The 26,314-nt window shown below is 42.6% G+C and overlaps 1 protein-coding gene across 4 annotated transcripts in view; it reads left to right on the top strand.

The window, feature by feature from the left end:
* Positions 1-26,314, top strand: part of LOC129192067 (latent-transforming growth factor beta-binding protein 2-like) — a 128,897-nt gene continuing 102,583 nt past the window's right edge. For 2 of the 4 annotated variants that reach the window (XM_054795558.1, XM_054795557.1), the window contains exons 1-3: positions 2-773; positions 7,406-7,479; positions 25,579-25,849. In XM_054795558.1, coding sequence (XP_054651533.1) covers positions 415-773; positions 7,406-7,479; positions 25,579-25,849 — 704 coding nt within the window. In that variant the 5' untranslated portion in view covers positions 2-414. Of the gene's footprint in view, positions 774-7,405; positions 7,480-25,578; positions 25,850-26,314 lie in introns of all 4 variants that reach the window. The other 2 variants (XR_008573341.1, XM_054795556.1) reach the window with 2 other exon arrangements.

Raw genomic sequence — 26,314 nt, 5'->3', positions numbered from 1 at the left:
CACACGCACGCGCGCGCACGCACACACAGTCCGGGTGACTCCAGAGGCGAAGAGGTGGTGATATTCATGGGAGCACGACGACACGCACGCACGCACGCACACACACTCCAACCTCACACACTCTTTTCTCACTTGGATTTGGAGCTCAGCTTCAGCAGCGCTGTGCTCCTCAGTGGAGGAGGAATTAGGAATTATGTTTGCTTGATGTGGAAGAAACTTGTGCACTTTTTGAACCTGGTCATTATGAGGAGCTATCAAGGCTTGCTTCGCACTTAGGAGAGACAGGATGACGTCTTAGTACATTTCTGAAGCAGAGTTTTTTTGGGGGGGGTGATATTTGCGACTATTTTTTTATTTTTTTTTTTGCTCGAGACGTCACTTTTTGTCACACCATTCAAACTTTCTACACCCCAAATGGAGCGCACCGGCTTAGCTGTCGTGATGTTTTTAGCGGTTGCGCTGGTGGGTGATGCCCACACGGACTCAACAGGTGGGAGGAAAGAGACTGCAGGAAAGGCGATTTGGGAGCACTCGCAAGGTGGACCACATGATGCTGGCGAAAGCCCGCCAGAGACCACCCATACCCGGCTCTCCAGGAGCACCACGCCGCAGGGTGATGGCAGCAGGGGTCTAACTAAAGCAGGTGGTGCAGAGCTCCCCTCTGCCCAGCGGACCAGCAGACACTCAAGCAGCCTGACCCCCTCACAGACCAGGACCAGAGTGAACCGTAGGCAGAGCAGCAAGTCCAGCAGCAGCACAAGACGACTTGTTGGGTAAGAGGCGCAACAATACAGTACTAATCAGTGTGTTAGTAGTGACCCATTTTTATCCATCGTCTCCATCGTGGCTCTTATAAGCAGAATCATCCTTCCAGGAAGTGATGATGTAACAAATCAAGGGCCATTGATACAGTATGTTCATCTGTTGCTCTGCAGCTAATAGGCAAAAGAGCTGACATTAAATAGGGATATTAATCCTTCATACCCTAAAAGATCCCATAATACAAATATATATGGACCCCTAGCTGCATCATTGATGATACCGCCACATTGACAAGCCATTGCAACCCCAATTGTTCCATAATGTACTACCTAATCATAAGGATGTCAATTAATACTGTATGTGGAATGGACAGTTGGTTAATCATGATGCAAAGCACCGGAAAAAATGGAATGCAACCAGCAGAGATGCAATTGATTCGAGACGGGAGTTCATAACATTCATAGAGAGATTCTTCCATCCCATTAAAATAAAAAAGAAGCATATACTGTATATAGGCCTACATAAAATTATTTTTTAAAAATAAAATAAATGTTGCATGTAGCTTGAATCTCAGTTTGCATGTTCTCCCCGTGCGTGCGTGGGTTTTCTCGGGGCGCTCCAGGTTCCTCCCATATTCCAAAAACGTGAATGTTAGATTAATTAGATACTCTAAATTGTCCATAGGTATGAATGTGAGTGTGAATGTTTGTCTATATGTGCCCTGTGATTGGCTGGCGACCAGTCCAGGGTGTACCCCGCCTCTCGCCCCAAGTCAGCTGGGATAGGCTCCAGCAAACCCTTGCGACCTTAGTGAGGATAAGTGGCATAGAAAATGGATGGATGTTTCATGTATTTTCCACTCAAACAAAGAAGAAAATAGGACACTGAGACAAACACAGAAATTATACTAAACATAATATCAGGGTCAGGGCAGAACATGACATAATTGGATCTAACAAAACACACCAATAAATGAAATACAACACTTTCCCCCTATTATGGCAAATAACTGCATTTTTAAAATGTGACTGAGGAATGGCTGCAGCCTGCTTCAGTATGTGTGTGTGTGTGTGTGTGTGTGTGTGTGTGTGTGTCCCACTTTTGTGCATGGTTCCAGCGACCATGTGTTGTTGTGGCTCCACTCGCCTGGTGAACATTTGCAAAAAAAAAAATCTGCCCGGGGATCAGAACCACCTGTTTTGTCCAACAAGTCTCTGTTTCTTTTCTTGTTTTGTGTCTCTGTCAAACTCCCCAACAGGAAGATGGCTTGTTTCCATATTAAAGCTCTTTTCTTTCTGTCTAATGAACCCTTTATGCATCCAGTCCTGTTTGTTCCATAGGGACACAAAGCATGATACTCGCAGATGAGGGCGGTGAGGAGAGTGTTTACATAATGATCAGAGAGGGATTTGAGTGGCTGAACTTGGATAGACACTGAAATAAAAGATGCTCTTTTAAGACTTTTTCCTTATCCAGCCAATTTCAAGGAGACGCTTTCTGATGGATTTGATCTGACACACATTAAGCCAAAACCTTTACATATGTTAGCGCCGTGCCCCTGCCCTTAAGTTACTTTAAACATCCCGCGCAGGCTTCAATCCATAGCGTGCTGAAAACAACACGTCGGAAACTCCCCATTAATCAGACAGTATGCACAGTTGAACTAACCTAAACTGCCTGTTTAAAGCAGCGCTTAAAGAAAGTGTTCCCCATTCATGCATTTGAGCACGTATGTAATGCAGCAGACGTAAAAGACCCGAGTGCCACTTTTCATCAGCTATAGAAAGCAGACTGATGGCAGCAAAAATTAGACCGTTGCAACGAAGTAGCAGCTATAGCGTATGATGCTGCAGCATCCAGTATGTAGGAAAGGCAATAGACTACGAAAGTGTTTATTTTTGTCATTCCTTTAATGTCACAATGATACGGCCATGATTCCGCTTGACCAATGAGCAACTAGCATTGGTTTACGTCACTCATATGGTATCAGCTTGGAACCCGACCAATAGAAATAGTACCTTGAAATAGGTGGTTTTGTCAGTAGAAAAGTGTCAAAAGCAAGTAGAGCAGTGGTACGTACAGTAGAGCCCCGCTCATTTGTGTTTTTTTCTCTGCTTTAAATTGTAAATAATTAGTTTTTTAAAATTGTAACTTCAATAGAAATTGGTTTGATAGTGCTATTTGCAGTGGAAAATGAGTGCTGCAGCTATAAATCCAGCAGATTGCGCTCTCTCACAAGTCAATTAACGCTACATTTTCCAGCAGGAAGATGCGTTGACAAGATGTGATGTTGTGTAACTGCAGGTGGCGTCGGTACAATACCGTACAGTCCTCCTTCGTTTATTGCAGTTAATTGCTCCCAGACCTGACCGCGATGGGTGAATTTTAATATATGAATATTAATTATTATAACTGCACAATGCTTATGCACATGCTATGGGATCTCTGAAGTGACACAAAAGACGACTGCCACTTTAAGCATAGCAATACACCAAGATAACTTGTTAGCCTCCAATTTCTTTACTCTAAACATAAGAACAGGTTTGAAACTGAGTGGCGAAAAAGGACAAAATAAGCAGCCAAAAATGTACCACTTCCACACAGAATAATAGGCCATTATTATTGAATTTATGAAAAACCGCAATAGTGTGACGGAGCGATATTCAAACCGCGATGCAACGAGGGACGACTGTATACTGTATTCCAATAAGTGTTTCTTAGTGGGTAATGAATTTAATATTATATGTATTATGGGGTTTGGAGTATTAAAATTAGACATTTTCAGGGCTTATTATGGGTGCGTCCATTATTCATGTTTTTTCGCCATTTGTGAGGGGTCTTGGAAGGTAACCCCTGCAAAAGGGACGATCTACTACAGTGGAAAAGCAGTAGAAAGAGTATAACATGCCAGAAGGGCTGCAGACATTCCCCAAGGCCACACAAACCTAATTTGGATCAGCACAACAACAACAACGAATCAACAACAAAAGCCCTGCATGTTGGTTTTAGTACTAATTAGTGTTCCATTTTGCTGTAAAATAAAAATAAAAAGTAATAATCTAACCTCCTTGGTGAGGCTTTCGCATCATTGACTCTGCCCTTGCAATACAAAAAGCATCATGCGCGAGCCTCCATCCTAAGTTTGCTAAAACATTTCTAAACCCCTCCTTTAGCAAAGACTTCACAACGTCGCAGTACATGTTGGAATCCATGTTTCCCTAAATTAACCCCAGCTCCCCAGTGCAGGCAGCACTCATGCAGCCTGCACTCACTTATGTTGCCAGCTATTTAGACAATAATACATGTAGCTGTGTGTCGTCGTTTTCAGTGGATAGTAAATATACAGTATACAGCACTGCTACAATATACGACATACAGTATATACTATATTATATACAAGTTGTACACAGACTACTCTAAAGTATATCCAAGTGTCCTTTCTAAAGTAATGTCCCTTGAGAAGATGTATTGTAATAAAAATGGCTGATGAATTGTGAGGGACAAAAGTGCATATTGATTCAAATATTAGAGGAACCGCTGTCTGTTTGTCAGAGAAAGCGTTTTTACTGACACATTTCCGCTTGGAGTGACCACTCAGCTTCCTTCACTCTCGCCTGCAGCATTGGCATTCACTTTTTCACTTTCATGCTGACTCACTGCTTCTGTTTTCTGTAGCTGACACATGGCCCCACCCCCTTCATTTTGCAAATTTCTAGTAAACAAATGACAAGGTGTTAACACACAGCTGATTTATCATCTTAATAGCGACCCCCTGGTATCAAAGTCTTCATTCGGTGAATAAATCATGTGATGGAATTTGTACGTGTTGACTGATGACTTTGGCACGGGTCTGATGTGTTTGATTTACATCAGCTGAGAGCTTGCCAAAGGGTCTAAACAACTACATGTTATCTCTGTGACGCCTCAGCGCAATGCACTGCGCTTAATGACTAAAATCCAAGGAAGGTCAAGAAGTCAATCCGTGTCCTATCTTCTCAAATCATTCATGAGTCAGACATGCACTTGCTGTAATATCGTGTGAAAGGATGATGGGGCCCAAATCCATGCAAGCGCCTTGACTGTTGCCCCCAAGTTGCTCATGCGGTCGGCTGCTGCTGCAAAAAAACCCAAATTGGCCTCCTCTGCGATGGAGGATTAACGACTGCAAAGAATCCTGTTATCGTTTTTTAAAATGTGTCGTCTCTCATTTGCTCCGTGATTTATGGAGGATGTAGGGTGCTTTTCATGTCCCATGTGTCTCACATAATCCCTCCAAGGTTCAAATAACTCCACACTTGTTTTCACTGCAGACTCTCTCGCATGATGGTAAGAGGGACGTCCGTGCTCAGATAGAGTTTCCTGACCCTTCCCTGATTCTCGTCTTATTGCTTTAAATTCTATTAAAGCATAATCTCCAAGGTGTCATTATTGATCAGCCGCCCCCATCAAAATGGTTTGAACCTAAAACAACATTAAATCAGATCGGTTTTGTCAGGCAAAGGGACAGAGGAGGCCGCCCACCCATGCAGTGTTGTGACTCTGTGACCTGTTTAGTACAGAGGAACACGCTTAAGTCGCTCCTCCCGCTTATGTTGACAACACGTCTGTGTCAACGAACTCATCAAGTCCCGGTACACCATGTTATTATGATCAGTGCTGGGAGTAATGGCGCTAAAAATAATGGCGTTCCTAGTAAAGGGTTACATTTTCAAACGTTACATCGGTAGTGTTACCGACAGCCGCACATGATTATGCACTGGATGTCGCTACAGTCACCATTGTTCACTACTACTACACAGGAAGCTAAATAGCTAGTCAGCAAGGGTTGTGGTTTGTCACTCTCAAGAATACACTGCCCCCTAGCGGTTTGGTCAAAAACATCTGTCAACGGGTTATGCCACTACAAAGCTAAATCCAAATTATTGTATATATTTGAAGGCTTTTCAAAAAAAGTAACACAATAATTACTGTCCCTGGTAACTAATTACCTTTATGAAGGAGTAACTCCGTTATAAATTCATTGACATTTTTAGAAAGGTAACTAGTAACTAAAGGTGATTTGGCCAACACCTGCACGGTGGCCTAGTGGTTACCATGTTGGCCACACAGTCAGGAGTTCGAATCTATGCTGGGCATCGCTATGTGGAGTTTGCATGTTAGGTTAATTGGTGACTCTAATTTATGAATGGTTGTTTTTCTATATGTGCCCTGTGATTGGCTGGCGACCAGTCCAGGATGTACCCCGCCTCTTGCCCAAAGTCAGCTGGGATAGGCTCCAGCATACCCGCAACCCTAATGAGGAAAAGAGGCATAGAAGATGGATGGCCATAGGCCTGTCATGATAGCAAATTTTGCTGGTCGATAAGTGAACCCTTTTGTCATCCAGCCTGTGTGGCGCAGAGAGACGAGCAGATGAAACACACGCATACACGGACATGTCAAATGAATCCAAATAACAGATAATAAGCCATTTAAGACAGAAATAATACTCATGGTCGTGTTTGTTGCAATATAAATGTATTCCAGCACAGAGAGCAGAGTGACGGGCAGACAGGAAGTGACGTCGGAGATTCAGATTTGAGTTTTAGCTTGGTGTGGGTTAGGCTGCAACAGTATGCAGTGTTTTTATCAGGGATTTTTATTATGGATTATTGTGCCTATTGTGATCTACAGTAATTCAAAGCTGCAATAAAAGCCCGCGATCAAGTCTTTTGTGTCTCACCAAGATTACTGACACCTAGTGACCAAGGTAGAATACTACATATGGTACAACATCACATTTTTGAATGCGTATTCTGAATGCCTTATATTTTTATTTTAGTTCATTTAGCCATTTTTATGTTTCGAAATGCTTAATTTAGGCAAAACATTTGCTTAAACATCCATCCATTTTCTATCCTGCGCTCCATCTTAGAGTCACGGGGGTATGCTGGAGCCTATCCCAGCTGACTTCGGGCGACAGGCAGGGTACACCCTGGACTGGTCGCCAGCCAATCGCAGGGCACATATAGACAAACAACCATTCACACTCACATTCATACCTATGGGCAATTTAGAGTCTCCAATTAACCTAACATGCATGTTTTTGGAATGTGGGAGGAAACCGGAGTACCCGGAGAAAACCAAAGCACACACGGGGAGAACATGCAAACTCCACACAGAAATGAAACCAAAGAATCGAACCCAGGTTTTTCCGATCTCCAGACTGTGACTGTGTGGCCAACATGCTAACCACTAGACCACCTTGCTTATACATGTATATGCATATTTTTTACTCATAGGCCATGTTCAACTACAAAACAACATGATTTATTGATCAATATATTTTTGAAAAAACACGATAGAGTGAACCCGTGAAATTCAAAGTGCAAAGTGGCGAGGGACGACTGTATATGAAAACAGAAAAATTTCTGTCACTTTTTATGTCAACAAACTGCTGTAGGTTGAAGAAATCATTTTCCTTATGTTTCTGACAAAAAACACCAGTAAATGTGCAAGCAATGACTAGGTGCTGTTTTGATTTTGCTTGTGGAAACAACCGCTTATGCCGACATCAGTCAGGGGGTCCGGGGCCGTCGACATAAGCGGGCTTTAGTGTATCTTGTCTCACCCTGCTTTTGTGCATACGTCCCCCTCTGTCCAGGCCCAATGTGTGCGGAGGTCAGCAGTGCTGCTCCGGCTGGGCTGTGGCACCAGGAACCAATCGCTGCATCAAACGTAAGTATCCTTTCAGCATGTCAGCATCTGTTCCTCAAGTAACACACAAGCAAGAATGACATGCATGAGTTACATTCCATACACATTTAGTCGGTACATGTGCACAATCTAATGAGAGCCGACGCATGAAAAAGTCTGCTTTTTCATATGGCAAGGAAAAAAATCCCTCGAAGAAAGTAGCCTGAGACTCGGTGTGGGGTGGCTGTCTCCCTCAAATCGCCAGTCTGCTTCATGTCCAACATATGTGACACCTAGAAATCTACATGTAAGCAGGGAACAATTAGCTCCGCCTTCGTCTGCACTGCAGTATTAATCGGATTCAAGAATAAAATAACTTATGAAATAAACTACACAAGTGGAAGCAACAATTCTCCATCGACCTATCGACGTATAGTATATCGGCGTGTCTTACTTCAAACAGACACCTAGTAATCTCTGCCGTTTAGTGAACACTTTAATTGGACTTCCCGTATTGACGATAATAAATAAAACTATATTTGTTTCTGTATTTTCCCTAGAAAAAAAGTCTGATAAAGGTGATTCATATTATATACACTGTATAAGGTCAACAGATATAGTATATACTGTACATACAAACGACTTCTCCCTAAGCAAGTAAGAGCTTTTTTTCCCCTGGTGCTCACATACCTGTGTCACATACCTGTGTCAAGGAGTGACCCACCCGAAGAAAGTGTCTCAAAGTTTGGGCAAGTTGTCAAACCACAGGGAAGGGTGGTCTTCTTCATACTCAGGGCTGTCTTCCATTGGTTGAATACAGTATTTAGCTCAATGACAGTGACAATATATTCCAAGTCTCCCAGGAAGACGCAGTGCAGTACACCACTGCAACTCAATTCAATTCACTCTAAAGACATCATTTGGTTACAGCTCTTTTTTATGTACCCAATGTTACGGGCTGGTGAGCGTACGTTACAGCTGTTTCCACCACTAAAGTTTGTAGACAGAGAAGCTTTACAAGCCTATGCCGACAGACAGTAAAATAACATAGCTAATGGCGACTAATGGCCGTCCTGTCAATGCAAATTGTTCCCATGAAAATGTTCTTCTTCTGGTCATTTTCATTTGCCGTTTGCCTTTTTTTCATTATTATAAGAGCCTGGCGTGGAAATGACTTGCACTGAGCAAGGTTGGACCAGTTCTTTTATTTGACCGCAACAGTATTGAGTAACCTCGCCAGCAGATAACCACATGCAGATGAGAGGGAGAAAATTTGATGTAATTATAAACAACAGGTTAGCATTTTTGTGTAGAAAATGCAAACTCTCTCATGATGTTACCCCCTTGTATCATAATGTTAGGTTTATGTGTCAAATCAGGTTTGTGTGTGCCGTTGTTTGTCTGAGATTGGAACAACACTTTGCTTTATAGGCCGTTATCTTTACATTTTACAAGTGGAATATGACTTTTTTTACTTGCTGGATCTACAGTATCTGTTTGTTCACTTGTTTACTGTTTTCTCTTTCTCTCTCTCTCTCTCTCTCTTTCTCTCTCTCTCTCTCTCTCTCTCTCACACACACACACACACACAAGCACACACATAACCCAGCAAGTGGATTACACAACAAACTGACTGCCTCCTCATTCGATGCACTTCCTTCCTTCCCGCACTTAGTGGAGGTGTAAATTACATCTAACGTTGGACAAATTAAAGTGTCTAAGTATTCTCAATCTGCCAGAAAATGTGCATCTGGACCGTCTTATATGCATCTCTGGCTGGAGGCAACGCTTTCATCGCCAACTTTCGTAGTCTATTCTTATGGTGCTGCAACCCCATAAGAAAACCTCTGTGGAGAAACCTGAGGTTATCTTCAAACTGTGTTTATTAGACGTTGGAGTCGGAGAAGCCTTTTCCCTCTGTGGGGAATGAATAGCAGAAAAAAAGTTGTTGGCTGGGAGTGAAATATTAAAAACATGAAAACATATCGGGGCTGAGTTACGTCTAGGAAATTCCCGCTGAAGGGATTTGAAGTAATGTCTAATATTAAAAGTGTCAGCTTCAGGCTTTACTTTAGAGACTGGATTGGGTGTCTTGGGTTATGGCTTCTTAACAGAACCTCATTGTTCAATTGCATTGAGCTCACAGCAAATATATGGCAGGAATTGTACCACTAGTTGTTCTGGGACTGCACCTCTATTTATTACATGGTCTTTGCCAGCTTGGAGAATGTTATCCAAGTACTACACTATGCCCACCTATATCCCCATTGTAATTGGTAGTGTAGTGTTTCACTTAGCTGGTGATGTGGGATCATCATCACTCTGCTAACGACTGGCGCTGATTCTGGTGTGTAGTCTACCTTTCACCCTGAAGCCTGGATTATGCTTCTGTGTAGTCGCTATGCTGTCCTCTCCGACACCGTCTTGATCCATTTATATCTCTTCGTCTGGGTTGAGCGCTTGACATACAGTTCTTGGCCGAAACCCTTGGGCTTTCCGGTTTTCCAGAGAGTCAACTCAGTGAGCAACCACAACTCTCGTCGACCATTAGCTTGTTAGTTCCCTCGGTCTCCCTTGAAGCGACAGAAAGTGTTACTGGAGCATGTGTCATACAGTCACTTTTACCACAAATGTTGATCCGAAGTCAGAGCTGAGGGTGTTTGTGAATGCTGACTCTACGTGCGATGTATACACACAGGAAATAATGTACTCCAAGCCGACCAATGACAGCCTTTACGGTCGTCATCACATTTTTTTGGAGGTGGACGTCAAGCTACGTGGGAGAGTTTGGAGGGGGAGGGGCAGGCCGCTAGCACCTTAACAAAGGAGCATAGTCAAGGCTTAATGGCCCTTTTCCACTGCACAGTATCGACTCAGTTCGACATGGCCCTACCTGCTATTGCTATTGCTCAGGTACTAGTAGTACTAATAGGGTACTATTTCTAGTAGTGGGTCAACCAGGGTTCCAGGCTAGGTGGCGTAAACCATTATTGTTTTACTTAACAGTTCTGCATAGTGTAACATTTAAAGACACACTGCTCGAAGTGACAAAAAGAAACACACATGCCTGTTACTGTGCCTTACCTCTTGATGCTGCAGTATTGTACTCCACAGTCTCCACTTTGTAACACTGACCTATTTTCTTGCTGCCCTCAGTCTCCTCTTCGATACAATTTATCTCCTTGTCAAGGCGTAAACACAGAAGTGTTGTTTGTTAGCATTGTGATTGTTACTGATGCGTTCGATGCTGCATGGTTATGACAGTTTACCGCAGTACTATTTTGAAATGGAAAACATATATATATATATATATATATATATATATATATATATATATATATATATATATATATATTCATATATTCATATATTCATGTAATACTTACAGTACAGTATTTTGCTGTACTTTGGTCATTTTAAACCGTAACGTCCTACCTGGGAGCATTGTTTTCACGTAGCAGCATAGAAACAAACGTTATCATTTCCAAACTCAAAAATAGTAGTGGTCAGTAGTGGCCTGATGCATCGTGAGTACGGCGCTGACGCACTGTGAGCGAATGTGTGGTGAAGCTAGTCGCTAGCCGGCTAGTAGCTAGCTGCTGTAGTGTGGCGAGGTGTCACTACGCCAGTAACATAGTTCTTTGGCGTAACAATGTTAACAACAACTATAACTTGGTTTATATGCACGTCACATTATATGTAAATGGAGCGTTTGCCGATTTTTATTTTTTTTTTCATAAGGCTTTATAGGTGTTATTAGGTGTGTCCCATTACGTGCATTCTTAGCTGTCTCTTGTTATCTGTTTTTAAAGAGAAAAGAGAAAGACGTGTGTTCATGTCTCGCATAAGGATTGTGGATGATGGGCAAAATTTTGTTTTCAAAAGTGCAGTTTTCCTTTAATGTTCATCTTATATTTTCCTGCAGACATGTTTGGGGAATGTCTGTGTGCTGCAATATTGAGATAAGACTTAGATGCATTATAATGAACAGAACATTCCCACTACTGCATCATGTTTGTTTCTTCCTCATTGTAGTCACTTACTATAAGTAACCGTAATTGGTAGAAAGAGCTAAGTTACTTTTATTATGCAAGATCCAATGAGATGCATGTGTGTGGTGCGGGATGGTAATGTGAGGCCTTGTGGAAGCTTGGCTTCTGTTCTGTGAGATGAATGCAACATCTTGTCTTAGCATCAGGAGGAACTCACTGTATTGAATTCCCCACTGCCACTTTACACACATCTGCAGCTTTGTTACTGAGCTGAGGGAGCTATAGCTTAGCCTCACCCTGTCATAGCTCAGCAGTTGTTCTGGCTCAGTTAGTAGCAGCTGCACGACTCCCAAGACACACAATATATCTGTGTTTGCTAAAATTAGCCTTAATTTAAATGTTTAAAGAACGTTATATAGCAGTATTTGGCGAAACAACATGCGGTGGGAATACTGTGCACCTTTAAAAGCCGTTTGAGTGGTGGCTTGAATTGGAAAGACTGGCCGCAGAAATCTGTTTACAAAAGTGTAAGCTACTTAGCAGTGGCATTAAGATGAGAGATGAATTGTTGACATGTTTTGGGGTGTATGGGCTAATCCTCAATTAGATCCTGTAGGTCAAATTGGAATTAGTTTTGGTGTGCAACATTTTTTTCTTTCAACGCAAACATAAGTAGAAACTAAGGCTATTGTGTTATATGGTCAGTGCATTATTCACTGTGACATAAAGCCGATACATGGGGGTGATAGTGGGGTAAATAAGCTTCTTGTGAGGCCACGTTGCAGAGTAGCATCCAGTAGTTTCTCATCTATTTATAACTGTGGTAATGTGGGGGTTTATTAGTGTTTATCATCTAACTTGAGCACAAAATAGCTACCGTAAATGCTCCAATTAACGCCTCTATTCAATGAACCACAGCCTCCTATATTTGCCTGGTGCATGGTCTGCAAAAGCAAACAACCGGTCTCTCAAAGCATTGGCATTAAAAACCGTGGCTGTAGGTAACCTCCTGATGTAGTTTTTGTTAACTCCACAAGATTGCAGCAACTCCATCCCAGTCACACAACTGCTGTGTCCATAGGCAGTGTGTGACAATGGAGAAAATGAATCATAGTTTCTTAGTGTTAAGTGCTTTGGGTGTCTGGAAAGGCACTGTATAAATCCAATTGTTATTATTATTATTACATCCAATTAATACAGTATGTGTGCACCCTTTGGCTGTTTCTCTCATCTTAAGCAACATTCAAAATGTTCTCCGCAGCTCTGACTGGCCTTTGAGTGACTTGACCGTACCATTCTTCAGCAGTTATATTTTGCCACTCTGAACATCATAATAATTTGATTTATGTTGTGTAACACATGTGTAACATGCTGCAAGTAAAGCTATTCCGAGATCGGGCCAAAAAACAGATTTATACCTACAGCTGTGTGAGAGAGTGCAGATGAAAAGGTGCATCATTCATAGGTGATAACGCTGATTGTGTGATTCAGTGTTGCGCAAATGTGCAAACAGTTTTGATGACCTTCCAACATTTTTAGTTTTGGCCTAATGCTGAGGGTCTCCCTTCCTAGCCCTAGAAAGTCACCATTTCTAGTGTGAAGTGTGTGAAATTAGTTGTTGATTAATTGTGTCTTAAAGCAAATGAGGCAAAATTGAGTGCACGACTTGCTTCAACCAAGTTGGTGCACTTTGAACTAGTTTGCTCTCTGAAGAACAAGATGATGTCAGCCAAGGTCTTATCAACACAGACCTCTACAAATGTTACTTTGCTTAATACCATACTGTCCTGAAACTGGAGTTCTGAACAGTTGGAGGGAAAATAGTCAAATGCCTAGCTTGGATAGGATTGATGGAAGGCATGACTCATCTGTTCGGGATTTTAATAGTTTGTCGTACCTTTTTAATTTGAACTGTTTTGATTTATGAATGTTAATTTAAAGTGCAACAGTAGCAGCTGGACTGCATGGATGTTTGCCATACCAAATAAGGTTGTATGTATTACCCATTGAAACCTGCCAGCAATATTAAAACATTCACTTTATTTACTATGTGTCTAAATAAAAAAAGTTACTAGTCAACCATCAGGACTACATCATCTGCAAATCGCAGAGGCGATTTCCTAAGGCCACCGAACTGGACTCGCTTGACGTCTTGGCTGTGCCGAGAAATTCTGTGCATGAAAATTCTGAACATAATCGGTGACAAAGGGCAGCCTTGGCGGAGGCCAGCGTTCACCGGAAACAGGCTCGACTTACTGCTGGCAATGCGAACTAGGCTCCTGCTCCGGTTGTACAATCACCGAATGGCACGGAGTAGCGCGCCACCAATCCCGTACTCCCGGAGCACCCCCCACAGGACACCTTGAGGGACACGGTCGAATTCCTTTTCCAAGTCCACAAAGCACATGTAGACCGGTTGGGCAAACTCCCAAGTACCCTCCAGTACCCTTGCAAGAGTATAGTGCTGGTCCAGGATTTCCACGAGCCGGTTCGACTAGCGGTCGTACCCTTCTCTCCAGCACCCTGGAATAGACTTTCCCAGGGAGGCTGAGGAGTGTGATCCCCTTATAGTTGGAACACACCCTCTGGTCACCCTTCTTAAAAAGGGGGACCACCACCCCGGTCTGCCAATCCAAAGGTCCTGTTCCCGACTTCCATGCAATGTTGAAGAGTCAGCCAAGACAGTCCCTCAACAACCAGAGCCTCAAGGACTTCAGGGCGAAACTCGCCCACCCCCAGAGCTTTGCCACTGGGGAGCGTTTTGACTACCCCAGATACCTCAGCCACGTTGATGGAACTGTCTGCGTTCGTGTCCTCAGACTCTTCTTCCTCTATGGAAGGTACGTCAGTAGGTTTGAGAAGGGCCTCAAAGTATTCCTTCCACCATCAGACTGTATCCTCCGTCAAGCTCAGCAGGCCCCCGTCCCCACTGTAAACAGTGTGGACCGGGCACTGCTTCCCCTTTCTGAGACGCCGGACGATTTGCATGGCCTCACCAAATTCCTCCCACACCCGGGTTTTTGCCTCGACCACCGCCGAAGCCACGTGCCGCTTGGCCTGCCGGTACCTATCAGCCGCTTCAGGATTCCCACAAGCCATCCATGCCCGATCTTGACGGCATCCCTGACCTCTGGTGTCCACCATCGGGTTCGGGGCTTGCCGCCACGACTGGCACCGACCACCTTGTGGCCGCAGCTCCGATTGGCTGCCTCAGCAATGGAGGCACGGAATTAGGCCCAAGTCCAACAACATGACACCGCACAGGTTCAGATTGGGGAGGCCGTTCCTCCCAATCAGGCCCCTCCACGTTACACTGTCATTGAAGTCTCCCAGTAGAATGACGGAGTCACCAGCTGGGGTGCTCTCGTTCAGTGCGTACGCACAAACGACAGTCAGGATCCTTTCCCAAACCCGAAGGCATAGAGAAATTACCCTCTCGTTCACCGGGGATGGAGGCACCGAACCGGGGGGCTATTAATAAGCCCACACCAGCTCGTCGCCTCTCCCCTGCAGCATCTCCAGAGTAGAACAAGGTCCAGCCCCTCGCGAGGAGTTTCGTTCCAGAACGCAAACTGTGGGTCGAGGTGAGTCCGACTATATCTAGTCAGAATGTCTCAACCTCTCACACAAGTTTGGGCTACTTCCCCACCACAGAAGTGACATTCCATGTCCCAAGAACCAGATCTGGCCGCCAAAGGTTTGGATTGTCGCGATTTGGTCGCCCAGGCGTCCGCCCTCGTCCGCCACCCAAATCACATTGCACCAGACCCTTATGCTTGCCCCCGCACGTGGTGGGTCTACGGGGGGGAGATCCCGTGTGGATTCTTCGGGGGAAGGCCGGACCACCAGGCGCTGTGAGCCCTTCCCCCGGGCCTGGCTCCAGGGTGCGGCCCCTCCTCTTATGTTTATTCATAAGGTCTTCTGAATCACTATTGGTCTGGCCCGTCACCTAGGACCTGTTTGCCTTGGGAGACACTACCAGACAACATAGCTCCTTGAGTGAAATGAAGTTGTGATTATCAAACGCCGCACAGCGAGTTTTCTGAACAGTCGCGATCTCTTGGCTAAGATAAGAACACTGTCCAGCAAGCTCATCCTCCGTCTCATTAAAAACACAGCCATGTACGCACAGCAAAGCAAAGAAAGAAAAATATTTACAACAATAGCGCGATAATAACATTCACTGATACTGTGTTGCAATGAGTAGGCAGTAAGGGTGTCACAAGATCCCTTGTCACAAGATCTCGCGAGATTAATATGTGACAAGATTTCTCCATCTATCCATTGTTTTTCTATGCCGCTCATCCTCATTAGGGTCGCGGGGGTATGCTGGAGCCTATCCCAGCTGACTTTGGGCAAGAGGCAGGGTACACCCCGGACTGGTTGCCAACCAATCGCAGGGCAATATTTCTCATTCAGAAAACAAATGTCTCGTTGGCACTTGGCCTGGGACAATAAATAAATACATGAACTAATTACACAATAAATGCCATGTATTATATTGCCATGTCCATGCGTGTCTGTTTTCCTCATTTCTTGCCTCCAAACAGGCAGGAAGGGAGTTCACTCTGTATATTGGTTTCAGCACCTTGGCGCGTTTGTTCCATAGAACAACGGCATGAATGGAGTGAGCCCTTTTGTCATACAGTCTCATTGGATGGAGGTAGGGCCACTAGCATACACACAGAGTGCAGAAGAGTCTAACGTAGTAGAAATTATGTTTGCAGATTGCAATATATTGTTCTATATTTTTAGATTTTTTTATTGTACTTTTCTTAAAAGTAAAGTTAAAATCTCATCTTGCCTCATAGACCCAATTTTGTGTATCGTGACGCCGCTAGTAGTTAGTAATGCATTGTCCATCCTTATTATACACAGTACATGTATAAGTTTGTTTTTCAACATTTACAGGATAAGCACTGTCATCTGGCAGTATATCAGTTTCGGAAGCCAGAGCTGCATTCGCTTGTTGACAAAGCAGTTCATTTAGCATCTGATATAACACACATAAAAAAATCGGCCACAACAAGTATGTTGTTTGACTGGCAGTAATTGACACTGACGGATCTATGCACAGACTGCACGATACAAGACGAGTGAGCAACTGTCCCTGTATAGCTAGCCTTGAAATTTGGCATGAAAACCCATATTATTATTCCAAGATGAATAGACTATATCTAGTCGAAAAAAATGTGGATTTACTTACTGCCACCTTGGCATGCTTTTCCATGGTCCAAGGTCTTCTGGGTTTTTGTTTCCATCTGCACCAGTGCTTGTGTTTTCCGCGGCTTGGGTCGCGGAAGGATAGTTGGGACAGCAGTGCTAGAAGCACCCTCCGGTAACACACACTGCATCCCAAACACATACAACATATACTATGCTAAAGAGTTGATGCTCACTCTTGTCTTGAACATGTGCGAAACAGCTGGTCGTGTATCAAGGACATACAATACATCTGTGAATGCTTTCTAACCTTTTCAACTACATTGAAATATGTTGGCTCACTAACAGAGACAAGCCATCGCCGCATCCTCCTTCGCTCCAACATCTAAAAAAAATATATAAACCCTGTTTACATACAGTACATGTAGTTTTAAGGGAGGAAGTGACTACACACAACTCTAGAGCAACATGGTTTAACTATGTAGGTCTCATACATGTGTTTACTTGGGGATAATGTATTATGTAACATGTGTTTGAACTGCACTGTTAAAGGTTGGTCATATAACAGACGATACGGCATGCAGCTGCAGGTCATGAGACAACATGAAGCATAAAGAGACTCAGGTCAATAGGTTTTCACGTCTTACTGTTGTGTCTAGCCAGTGTAGAATTGTAAAAATACAATTTTGTTTGTTTATCATTGATTTTTGTGAAAATTACCAATATTTCATCAGGCAAGGATAAACCTATTCAGTTGTCTGTGCAAATCCAGAATCTTTTTGTCAACATTGTCCTCGCTTTTTTGGGCATTTTCTCTTCCTTTTTTAAATTGAAACTGCAATAATGTTAAGGTCAAATTTACATCAATGTAAAGGCATGTGTTTATGAAGATGTAGAAACTGGTGCTGTTCTTCCCTGCTTCCATCAAGCGATATGGTTTGGTTCAGTTTGGTATGATATGCATTTTAAGGTGTTTTTCATTAGCTAAATTTCCTTGGTCAACTATGGGGAAAAATAATGATCAGATACCATACTGCACTATACTGTGTGCCAATATATCATTGTTCAAATAATGAATTACTACTTGTTGATTATATGCTATGATGTCATGCTGTTTACATAGCTGCCTTGTCGTGGAAAAACAAGCCTGTTTTGAATTGTTCCATGTTGAACTTCATTCAATTGTGCAACTTGGTGAAAACAAGGCTTTTCATCCCATTCTGCATTGATAGTTATTCTGCAACATTGCTGCATTCACAATAACTGAAATAAAATGTCTTTTTTTCTAAGAAGGTTAAAAAAGGTCATTACAGATGAGTGGCAGCCCTGGTTTTTTACAATAACAGGAGGAGGTTTTTAAAATACTTCTACAGTATGTGTGTGATTTTACGAAGCAGAAGTTGAAATTAGGGCCAAGCAGACAGCCGCAAACCCCTCCTTGGCTTTATATGTCATGTGTTTAGGTGTTGGCAGGGGCGGGGGGGTTGCACAGTTTGCAGTTCCGTGTTAAAACACTCCCCCTGTGGTCGCCTTGTGTAGAGTTATGAGCCATTAACAGATCCTGTAATCAATACATACCCCGACAACCCCAAAACCAGTCATTATCATTGAAGCTGGACAGCCTTTTGTCAGTTTGTCTTCCCAAAACCAGGAGTGCAGCTTTCACCAGTCCAGCTGGTGCGTCTGTTTGTAGCCTCCAATTGCGCCACATGTTTCTCTAATTGCTACCATAGTTGAAAGTGTAGTGAAAATGAGGCATTGCTCAATGTCTCGACCTACAACGGATGTCCTCCTGTTTTTGGTTATTTACACATCTTTGGTCATCAGCTGATTATCACTGCGGACGTTTTTGTTGATTAATTGTGAAGAAGTCAGTGTGTGGTTTTGATTCCAGATAAAACACATTTGGAAGCAATTAAGGCAAAATGTCTTGCACTACTAAGCTGCAACCAGCAGAGGTGCTGTTGATCCAGTTTCAACAGGTTTGCTGTCTAAAGAAGTCCAACATGACTAAGGGAAGTTGAGCTGTTTCCGGGACCACCAGCGAATGGTGAAAAAAAAACCTCAAGTAATTGATACGCCCATAAAAATATATTTTTGACACATGGCTAGCTTCGCCCCTCCAAATGCTTTTGCTTGCTTGATACTGACGTTCTCCTCCGATTTAGGATCAACATTTGCAATAAAGGGGGGGGGGAATAATAATATATATATATATTTTAATCTGGGGAGCCATGAATTCTGAATCGCAAATGTATGGGGATCCACTATACAGCCACACTGTGGCAAATCCTCCAGGCAACATTATCCTGTTCAATGCGACACCAGCGTGGAAACAGAAAGTTCAGAACATTCAAGAGAGATGCTCCCATCCCAATAAAAATAATAAAAAAACAAATTAAGTTGATAATAGTTTTGTTTTCCACCATTGTCAGTCAAATTTGTCATTGACATTGGAAGAGTCACATTGAGAACCAAGCAGTCCTCCATCAAGGCCGTAGCATTGTTGGGAGAAGCCCTTTTATTTAAAGCCCATATGGAAGCTGTTGGGCTATATGATCCCTCAGGAGAATGGAGTTTGTGGATTTTGTTTGAGTCGGGCTTTACAAGTCACTGGCACATGCCCCCACATCCAGATATCCTTCTCAGATTGGCCCAACATGTGGCTCGTTAGAAGTGAGAGTTTCAGGGGCACAGTATAGTGTATCTGCAAGCAATGTACACAAAGTCATGGGTCAACAATAGGTTAACAAAATCCCCTGATGAACTGAAGGAGGTGTGCACAATTCAAAGCTTCTGCCCCTATAATGGAGCAAAACACCTGATTCAGAAATATGCATGGTGTATGACAGAGGCATCGTCATGTGCTGAAATATTACCCGTGTAAGATTGACTGCAGAGAGAAAATACATGATCGTCTGTCAGCCTACCGTCTGTTTCACATTAGAACAATAAAGAAGCTTTAAAGTATATGTTGAAATCAGTTTTTTGCAGACCTGTAGACTGGCAGCCATGTGGAAATCACATGTTGGAAAAAGATTAACACTCACTTGGAATTAGGAATTAGGAAAATCATTATGTGAAATGCACAAACGACCAATTTTGTCTCTCGGATGATGCTATTCGCTATCTTAAACACTTGACTTGGTGAGTCCTGAAGAGAGGCGCCTGCTAGTTATCATCATCATGTTTCATCCATTCATTTTCTATATCGCTTATCCTGCTCTAGGTCATGGCAGGCAATTGCTCACATCGCAGTCCCATGATGCCATGCCAGCTGCATGAGTACAGCTATGTGTTTTACACAGGAGGGTCACCACACCAGCTATTGTTCCACAAAAGTTTGCTTATTATTGGAGAGTATTTCATCTCTTTAAACACATACTGCACAGTCAGAAAACATTTAGGATTATTTCTGCTGAACACAAAATGCAGTTTTTAAATGAAACTTTTTATTATTAAAGGAAGAAAAAAAATCCAAACCTGCATGGCCCTGTGTGAAAAAGTGATTGCCCCCCTGTTAAAACACAACTGAGATTAATTGAGATCTACTGTGTCAGTCTGTAAAAGGTTATAGAGCCATTTCTGAAGCTTTGGGACTCCAGCGAACCACAGTGAGAGCCATTATTCGCAAATGGCGAAAACATGGAACAGTGGTGAACCTTCCCAGGAGTGGCTGGCCAACCAAAATGACGCCATTAGCGCAGCGACGACTCATTTAAGAGGTCACAAAAGACCTCACAACAACATCCAGAGAACTGCAGACCTCACTTGCCTCAGTTAAAGTCAGTGTTCATGACTCCACCGTAAGAAAGACACTGGGCAAAAATGGCCTGCATGGCAGAGTGCCAAGACGAAAACCACTGCTGAACAAAAAGAACATTAAGGCTCGCCTCAATTTTGGCAGACAACATCTTGATGATCCCCAAAACCTTTGGGAAAATACTCTGTGGTCTAACAAGACAAAGGTTGAACTTTTTGGAAGGTGTGTGTCCCATTACATCTGGTGTAAAAGTAACGCTGCATTCCAGAAAAAGAACATCATACAAACAGTAAAATATGGTGGTGGTAGTGTGATGGTCTGCGGTTGTTTTGCTGCTTCAGGACATGGAAGACTTGCTGTGATAAATGGAACCATGAGTTCTGCTGTCTACCAAAAAATCCTGAAGGAGAATGTCCGGCCATCTGTTGGTGACCTCAAGCTGAAACCAACTTGGGTTCTGCAGCAGGACAATGATCCAAAACACACCAGCAAGTCCACCTCTGAATGGCTGAAGAAAAACAAAATGAAGACTTTGGAGTGGCCTAGTCAAAGTCCTGACCTGAATCCTATTGAGATGCTGGGGCATGACCTCAAAAAGGCGCTTCATGCTGGAAAACACTCCAGTGTGACTGAATTACAACAACTCAGCAAAGATGAGTGGGCCAAAATTCCTCCACAGCGCTGTAAGAGACTCATTGCAAGTTATAGCAAACGCTTGATTGCAGTTGTTGCTGCTAAGGGTGGCCCAACCAGTTATTAGGTTTAGGGGGCAATCACTTTTTCACACAGGGCCATGTAGGTTTGGATTTTTTTTCTCCCTTAATAATAAAAAGTTTAATTTAAAACCTGCATTTTGTGTTCAGTTGTGTTGTCATTGATTAATGTTTAAATTTGTTTAATGATCTGAAACATTTAAGTGTGACGGACATGCAAAAAAATAAGAAATCCAGAAGGGGGCACATACTTTTTCACACTAGTGTAGGTATAATAGGTTTAGATTGTACTTTAAGGCATCAGTTATTCTTTCTTTCCAACCTAATATTCTTATTCTTATTATCATTAGTTAACACTGCTTCAAAATGCAGTATTAGGTGGAGTAAATCAAAATCAAGCAAGAGCCTTGACAGTGCTAAATACTTTGTTTTGCATTTTATTTTATTAGAAAATAGTTCACATGGTCCCTAGTGACTATTAGTACAAATGATGGATGCGTTCACTGAAGGTTTAGGCACTAAAGACTTTCAGATGAGACTGGTTCAATAGCTTGAGTTTGTGAGAATGTGGATTGCCGAGGACTGGAAAGAAATGGCAGATTTCACCTACATGAGAAGTGAAAATGCTGCAGCTAAGCCTGTAGAAAATACCGGGTGCATATTAAAATGTGTTTTATTGCTGAGTCGGCTGCATCAACATGTTTGTTTGGACTGTCCCGAGCTGCCAACAACAATCCTAATAGAGTCTTTTCAGGTGACTGGATTTGGACACAACCTCCCAAAACCTGGCCACTCTTTCTCAGTCATAATTAAGGCTGAAGTGGCAATGTCAGGAATGTCCGCCATTTCTCCTCTTTTATTTCCGACCGATTCTGGTTTTATTACTCTCGCAAAGTAATGATCGCTGCGCATATTTGTGAAATGGATGGAATGTGAGGCAATTAGTTTTAATGATGTTCAAGACAAATCTGCACGACAGCAATTACTGTGACAATGTGCTCAACAGGCCAGAGGCAGGGCCCACGGAAGATGCAGACAGGCTGTATGCCAAAGCCATGCAAGAGGCTTCATGTGGGGCACATGTAACTGACCTCGCCACGCTATTGTCATTGCTGAAAATATTGTTCCTGGAAGAATGGCCTTTCACACAACACTAAGGCCACACAGACTGGGACTTTTTTCTTGTGAACTGTTACACAAGTGTAAAAAAAAAAAAAAAGTTAACCACTATAAATATTATTATTAAAAAAACTATAAAACACTTCATTTTGACATTACAGATGAAAGTCAGAGGCGTAATGAATCACTTTGCAGAAGTTCCTCATGCGTGTTATTTTTTAAACATTACTGTCACACAAGTGTCAAAAAAAAAAAAGTTAATTGTTCAAATTGACATGAAAAACAATAAAACAGCCTTAACATTAAACATGAGTAAAGAGAGTGAATGGCATGGCACCTGCGCCTCATTTGTTAACATTCTTAAGAAGTGAAGCACTGATCATGTTAAAACAACAAAACACAGTACGTTAACCTTGATAACAAGTGAGGACTTATAAGGTGATGAAGGAGTCTGAATGTTTGGCCTTAGTATCTGTCATGTTGCCATCTAAACAGCAAATGAGTTGACAATAAATCAACAGCACCTCTGCTGGTTGCAGTCAAGAAGGTGCGCTGCATTTAGCCTCAACTGCTTCAAGACGTGTTTAATCGACAATCACCCCCGTGCGACTGGCAGAATTTTTTTTTTCTGCCAGCCCTAATATACTGTGTGTGTGTGTACAGTATATCTATATATATGCCGTATACAGGTATATATATTAGGATATTAAAGCTGCATTAAGGGTTAAAATTTTTCACTGTAATTAACGCATGCGCACCAGAGCAAGCGCGCCTCTATTATGACTGCAGACTCTGACGCTGTTTAATAACTTCATTCTGACCTGAACACATCAACAGCAGTACAGTATCTCCAACTCACACACGTCTCTAGTCCGTTCATCCTGGGAACGACACTTCCTCATTGTCATTACAAGAACACGAAATGCATTCAGGGACACTCCGAACATCACAAAAAGTGCTTTATAATGTGTGTGTGTGTGTAAATAAACAGGACAATAAAGAAAAACATGATGTGGATATTTTTATCACTCACTTTGTAACTCTTAATTCGGATGTACAGTTAGCTACATTTAAGTATGCTCGAACATACACTGAACACAAGCAAATTTACCTTAAATTACCTGATGTCTTTGAACGCAACCCCTCAATGCTCAAAGTGTGATTCAAATGTTCTGCTACTATTAAAGAGACTAGTGTCACATTTTCAGACTAGTGTGGTGTCTCAGCTTGATTGACATATTCAGTACATTTGGAGGCGTTAATACATACAAATATATATAATAGTGGCACTTAATAATAAAGCAAGCAAATGAATTAATACAATATACCAATAATGTAAAGGTTCGTTAGTTTACACGGGTTGCAGAGGGAATGGTTTAAGGGAGACACGTGTGAGCAAGTACACAGTTCTTTAACGTTAGGCTTGTAATGGACGAGAATGCAATGTCTCCTCCCCTCCTCCCTACATTCATCACTGTGTTCACCAACTAGTGTCTTCAATAAAGCTAAACATGATGTAAAATGTTCATTTATCTATCCATTCATTTTCTGTACTGCTTGTCCTCACTAGTGTCGCAGGTATGCTGGAGCTAATCCCAGCTGTGTTCAGGCGAGAGGCGGGCTCCACCCTGAACCGGTCATTTATCCATTTCATTCATCATTTATATGTATTCTCTTTGTTTTCTTCATGTAAACCTATACTTATACTCACGTCTGAAAGTCACATTTGGATAGTTATGTTGGAAATGATGTCAGAATGGAATGAAACAATGTCAGTTTTTCTGTTTGGAGAAGAGGCCAAAGCACATAGACATAAAAATACATATTTTGAACATACATGGCCCGTCAGCTCCAGAATCTGCGGCCGACTTGATTCACAATGTCTCCCCCAAGCAGGAAGTTTGAGCCGGAGACAAGACAAGGAGGTGGCACACGTCCAGTCCATACAAATGAAATGATGTATTGAACTCCTTGCCGTGACAGAGCCCAGGCCATTCCTATTTTATCCCACGATGGAACATTCGCATCACCGCATCAGCCGCATTTCTCTGTAGGTGTACAATTTATTAACAAAAAACGCTGACTTTTCCTAACAGTCGTTAAAATGAAATACGTGAATGAATTTATTTTGGTTCGAGTCAAACCGGCTTCACCAGAGGGTGATATCTGATGCTCGGTTTGTTAGCTTTTCTCGTCACACAGCATCAATTCTAATAATAGGCTGGATTAACAGTGATGGTGAAAATGTAAACACATAGAGGTCTCCTAGATGTAAAAATTGTTATTGTGATTTGTAAAAATAATAAAAAAAAAAAAAATATGTGACCACCAGGAGTGTACATCAAGTCTCTGTAAGGCCGCTTTACTTCCAGAAGCTGTGCTAATGTTCCCGTCTGCAATCTGTCAGCATCCGCAACATCTGAGTCAACAGCATTCCATAGCGAGTGTTGACAGAATGCTGCTGTTTTCTTTTGCTGCCAAAGACCGGTGGCCTGATTTACTGTTAAAAGGACAATGTCATAACCCCCTCTGTACATACATATGTGTCACAAGATCGAGGGTCTGTTTACTTAAATCGCATGCCGCCGGGCTTTCAGTGCTCCAAGTGCGTTGGGCGGATGTGGAAGTATGTTGGCGGCGTGCTGGCACAGATTATTTTTCCATGACCACCACGTGACCTCAGCGCAATGTATTTGATAATAGTAGTTTATCATCAGAGAACTATAATTCCTTTCGGATGGAGTTTGTTTTAAAATAGCAGTTCTACAGGATGACTCAAGTGATCTATATCCAATATCACTGTGCTGACATTCACTGAAGAGCTGAAACAATGCGCACATGGCAAAAATGCGGCAACAACATAGAAGTAACTGAACAAAACATGCAATGCACTTCAATGTACCTTGTATGCATGTTTGAAATAACCCAAATCATGACCATTACTATCACCAATACTATATTTAGAGCGTATTTAATGCTCTATGCTTTATTTTGGATTTGCTTCTGGTGTTTTTTCAGATTTTTATCCACATTTGGAAGAGGCCTCATTCCATCCAAATGCATGCATTTCACATATTCTGAATTGTGTAGCATAGTGAAGATAAACTGTACCTGCTGAAGTCTGGATAGCTCCCTAAACAGAACCATGAACCTTGATTATGTAATCTTTACCTTAGCCAGAAGCTGGATAAGTACGCAATCACATGTATTGTTAAGAAATTGAACATGACAGCCCGCCCCCTCAGAAGTTAACCTGATTGAATGCATTTAAAATGAACCCACGTTCGGAGATCAGGGGAGACATTTCCATTACTGGTGCTCGATACAATTTGCAAAATGTTCTAAAATGACTCGCTAAAAACCTGATCTGCCATCTGTGTTCTCTCTTCAGCTGACTGCCAGCCACCCTGCCAGAACCGCGGCTCCTGCAGCCGGCCGCATACCTGCGTGTGCCGCTCGGGTTTCCAGGGGCCCCGCTGTGAGGAGGTGGCTCCCGAGCAGGTGTACATCCACGACAGAGGGACCTTGAGGCGTGTCCAGCCGGGCAGCAACCCTTTCCAGAGAGACCAACCGCGGAGACGGCCTGCGGAAAGGCAAGCCGTTGATATCGCCAAAGTTCAGACCCCGCGACCTGCGACCACCAGGCAGCCGGTCCACACTGTGTAAGTCATTCAGCTGTGTTCTTTTTAAAGATCGAAAAACTCCCATTGACACGCCCAACAAGGGGAGACAACATTTACAGTAAATAAGTCTCCAGATAACCAGCGCCACCTTCACAGTGAGTGCTAACTGTTCGGCTGTAAGCTAACGGCTAATAAACAGCTAAGAGAGATAAAGCAGCTCTTCGTATATACTTCTGTTGCTTGTAAACTAATTGGAAACATATATTTTTTAGCATTTTTTGCTATTTTTTTTTGTAGTTTATGCACTGTTAGCCAGTAGCTATAGCTATAGCTAGAGCTACCAATATATGGCAATATATTTTAGCATCACTATTAGCTAGGTATCAGTAGCCATGAAGGACACAGCATACTGGCAAGGGAAGACATTGATTTAATAAAAGAGACTTCCACCAAACCTAGAAACTAAAACAGCCTGTGACGTTTTTACTGCTTTATACCTGTTGG

Source organism: Dunckerocampus dactyliophorus, chromosome 13 (assembly GCF_027744805.1).
Source record: "Dunckerocampus dactyliophorus isolate RoL2022-P2 chromosome 13, RoL_Ddac_1.1, whole genome shotgun sequence".
NCBI classification, from domain to species: Eukaryota; Metazoa; Chordata; class Actinopteri; order Syngnathiformes; family Syngnathidae; genus Dunckerocampus; species Dunckerocampus dactyliophorus.
This window is presented reverse-complemented; position numbering and strand designations above follow the sequence as displayed.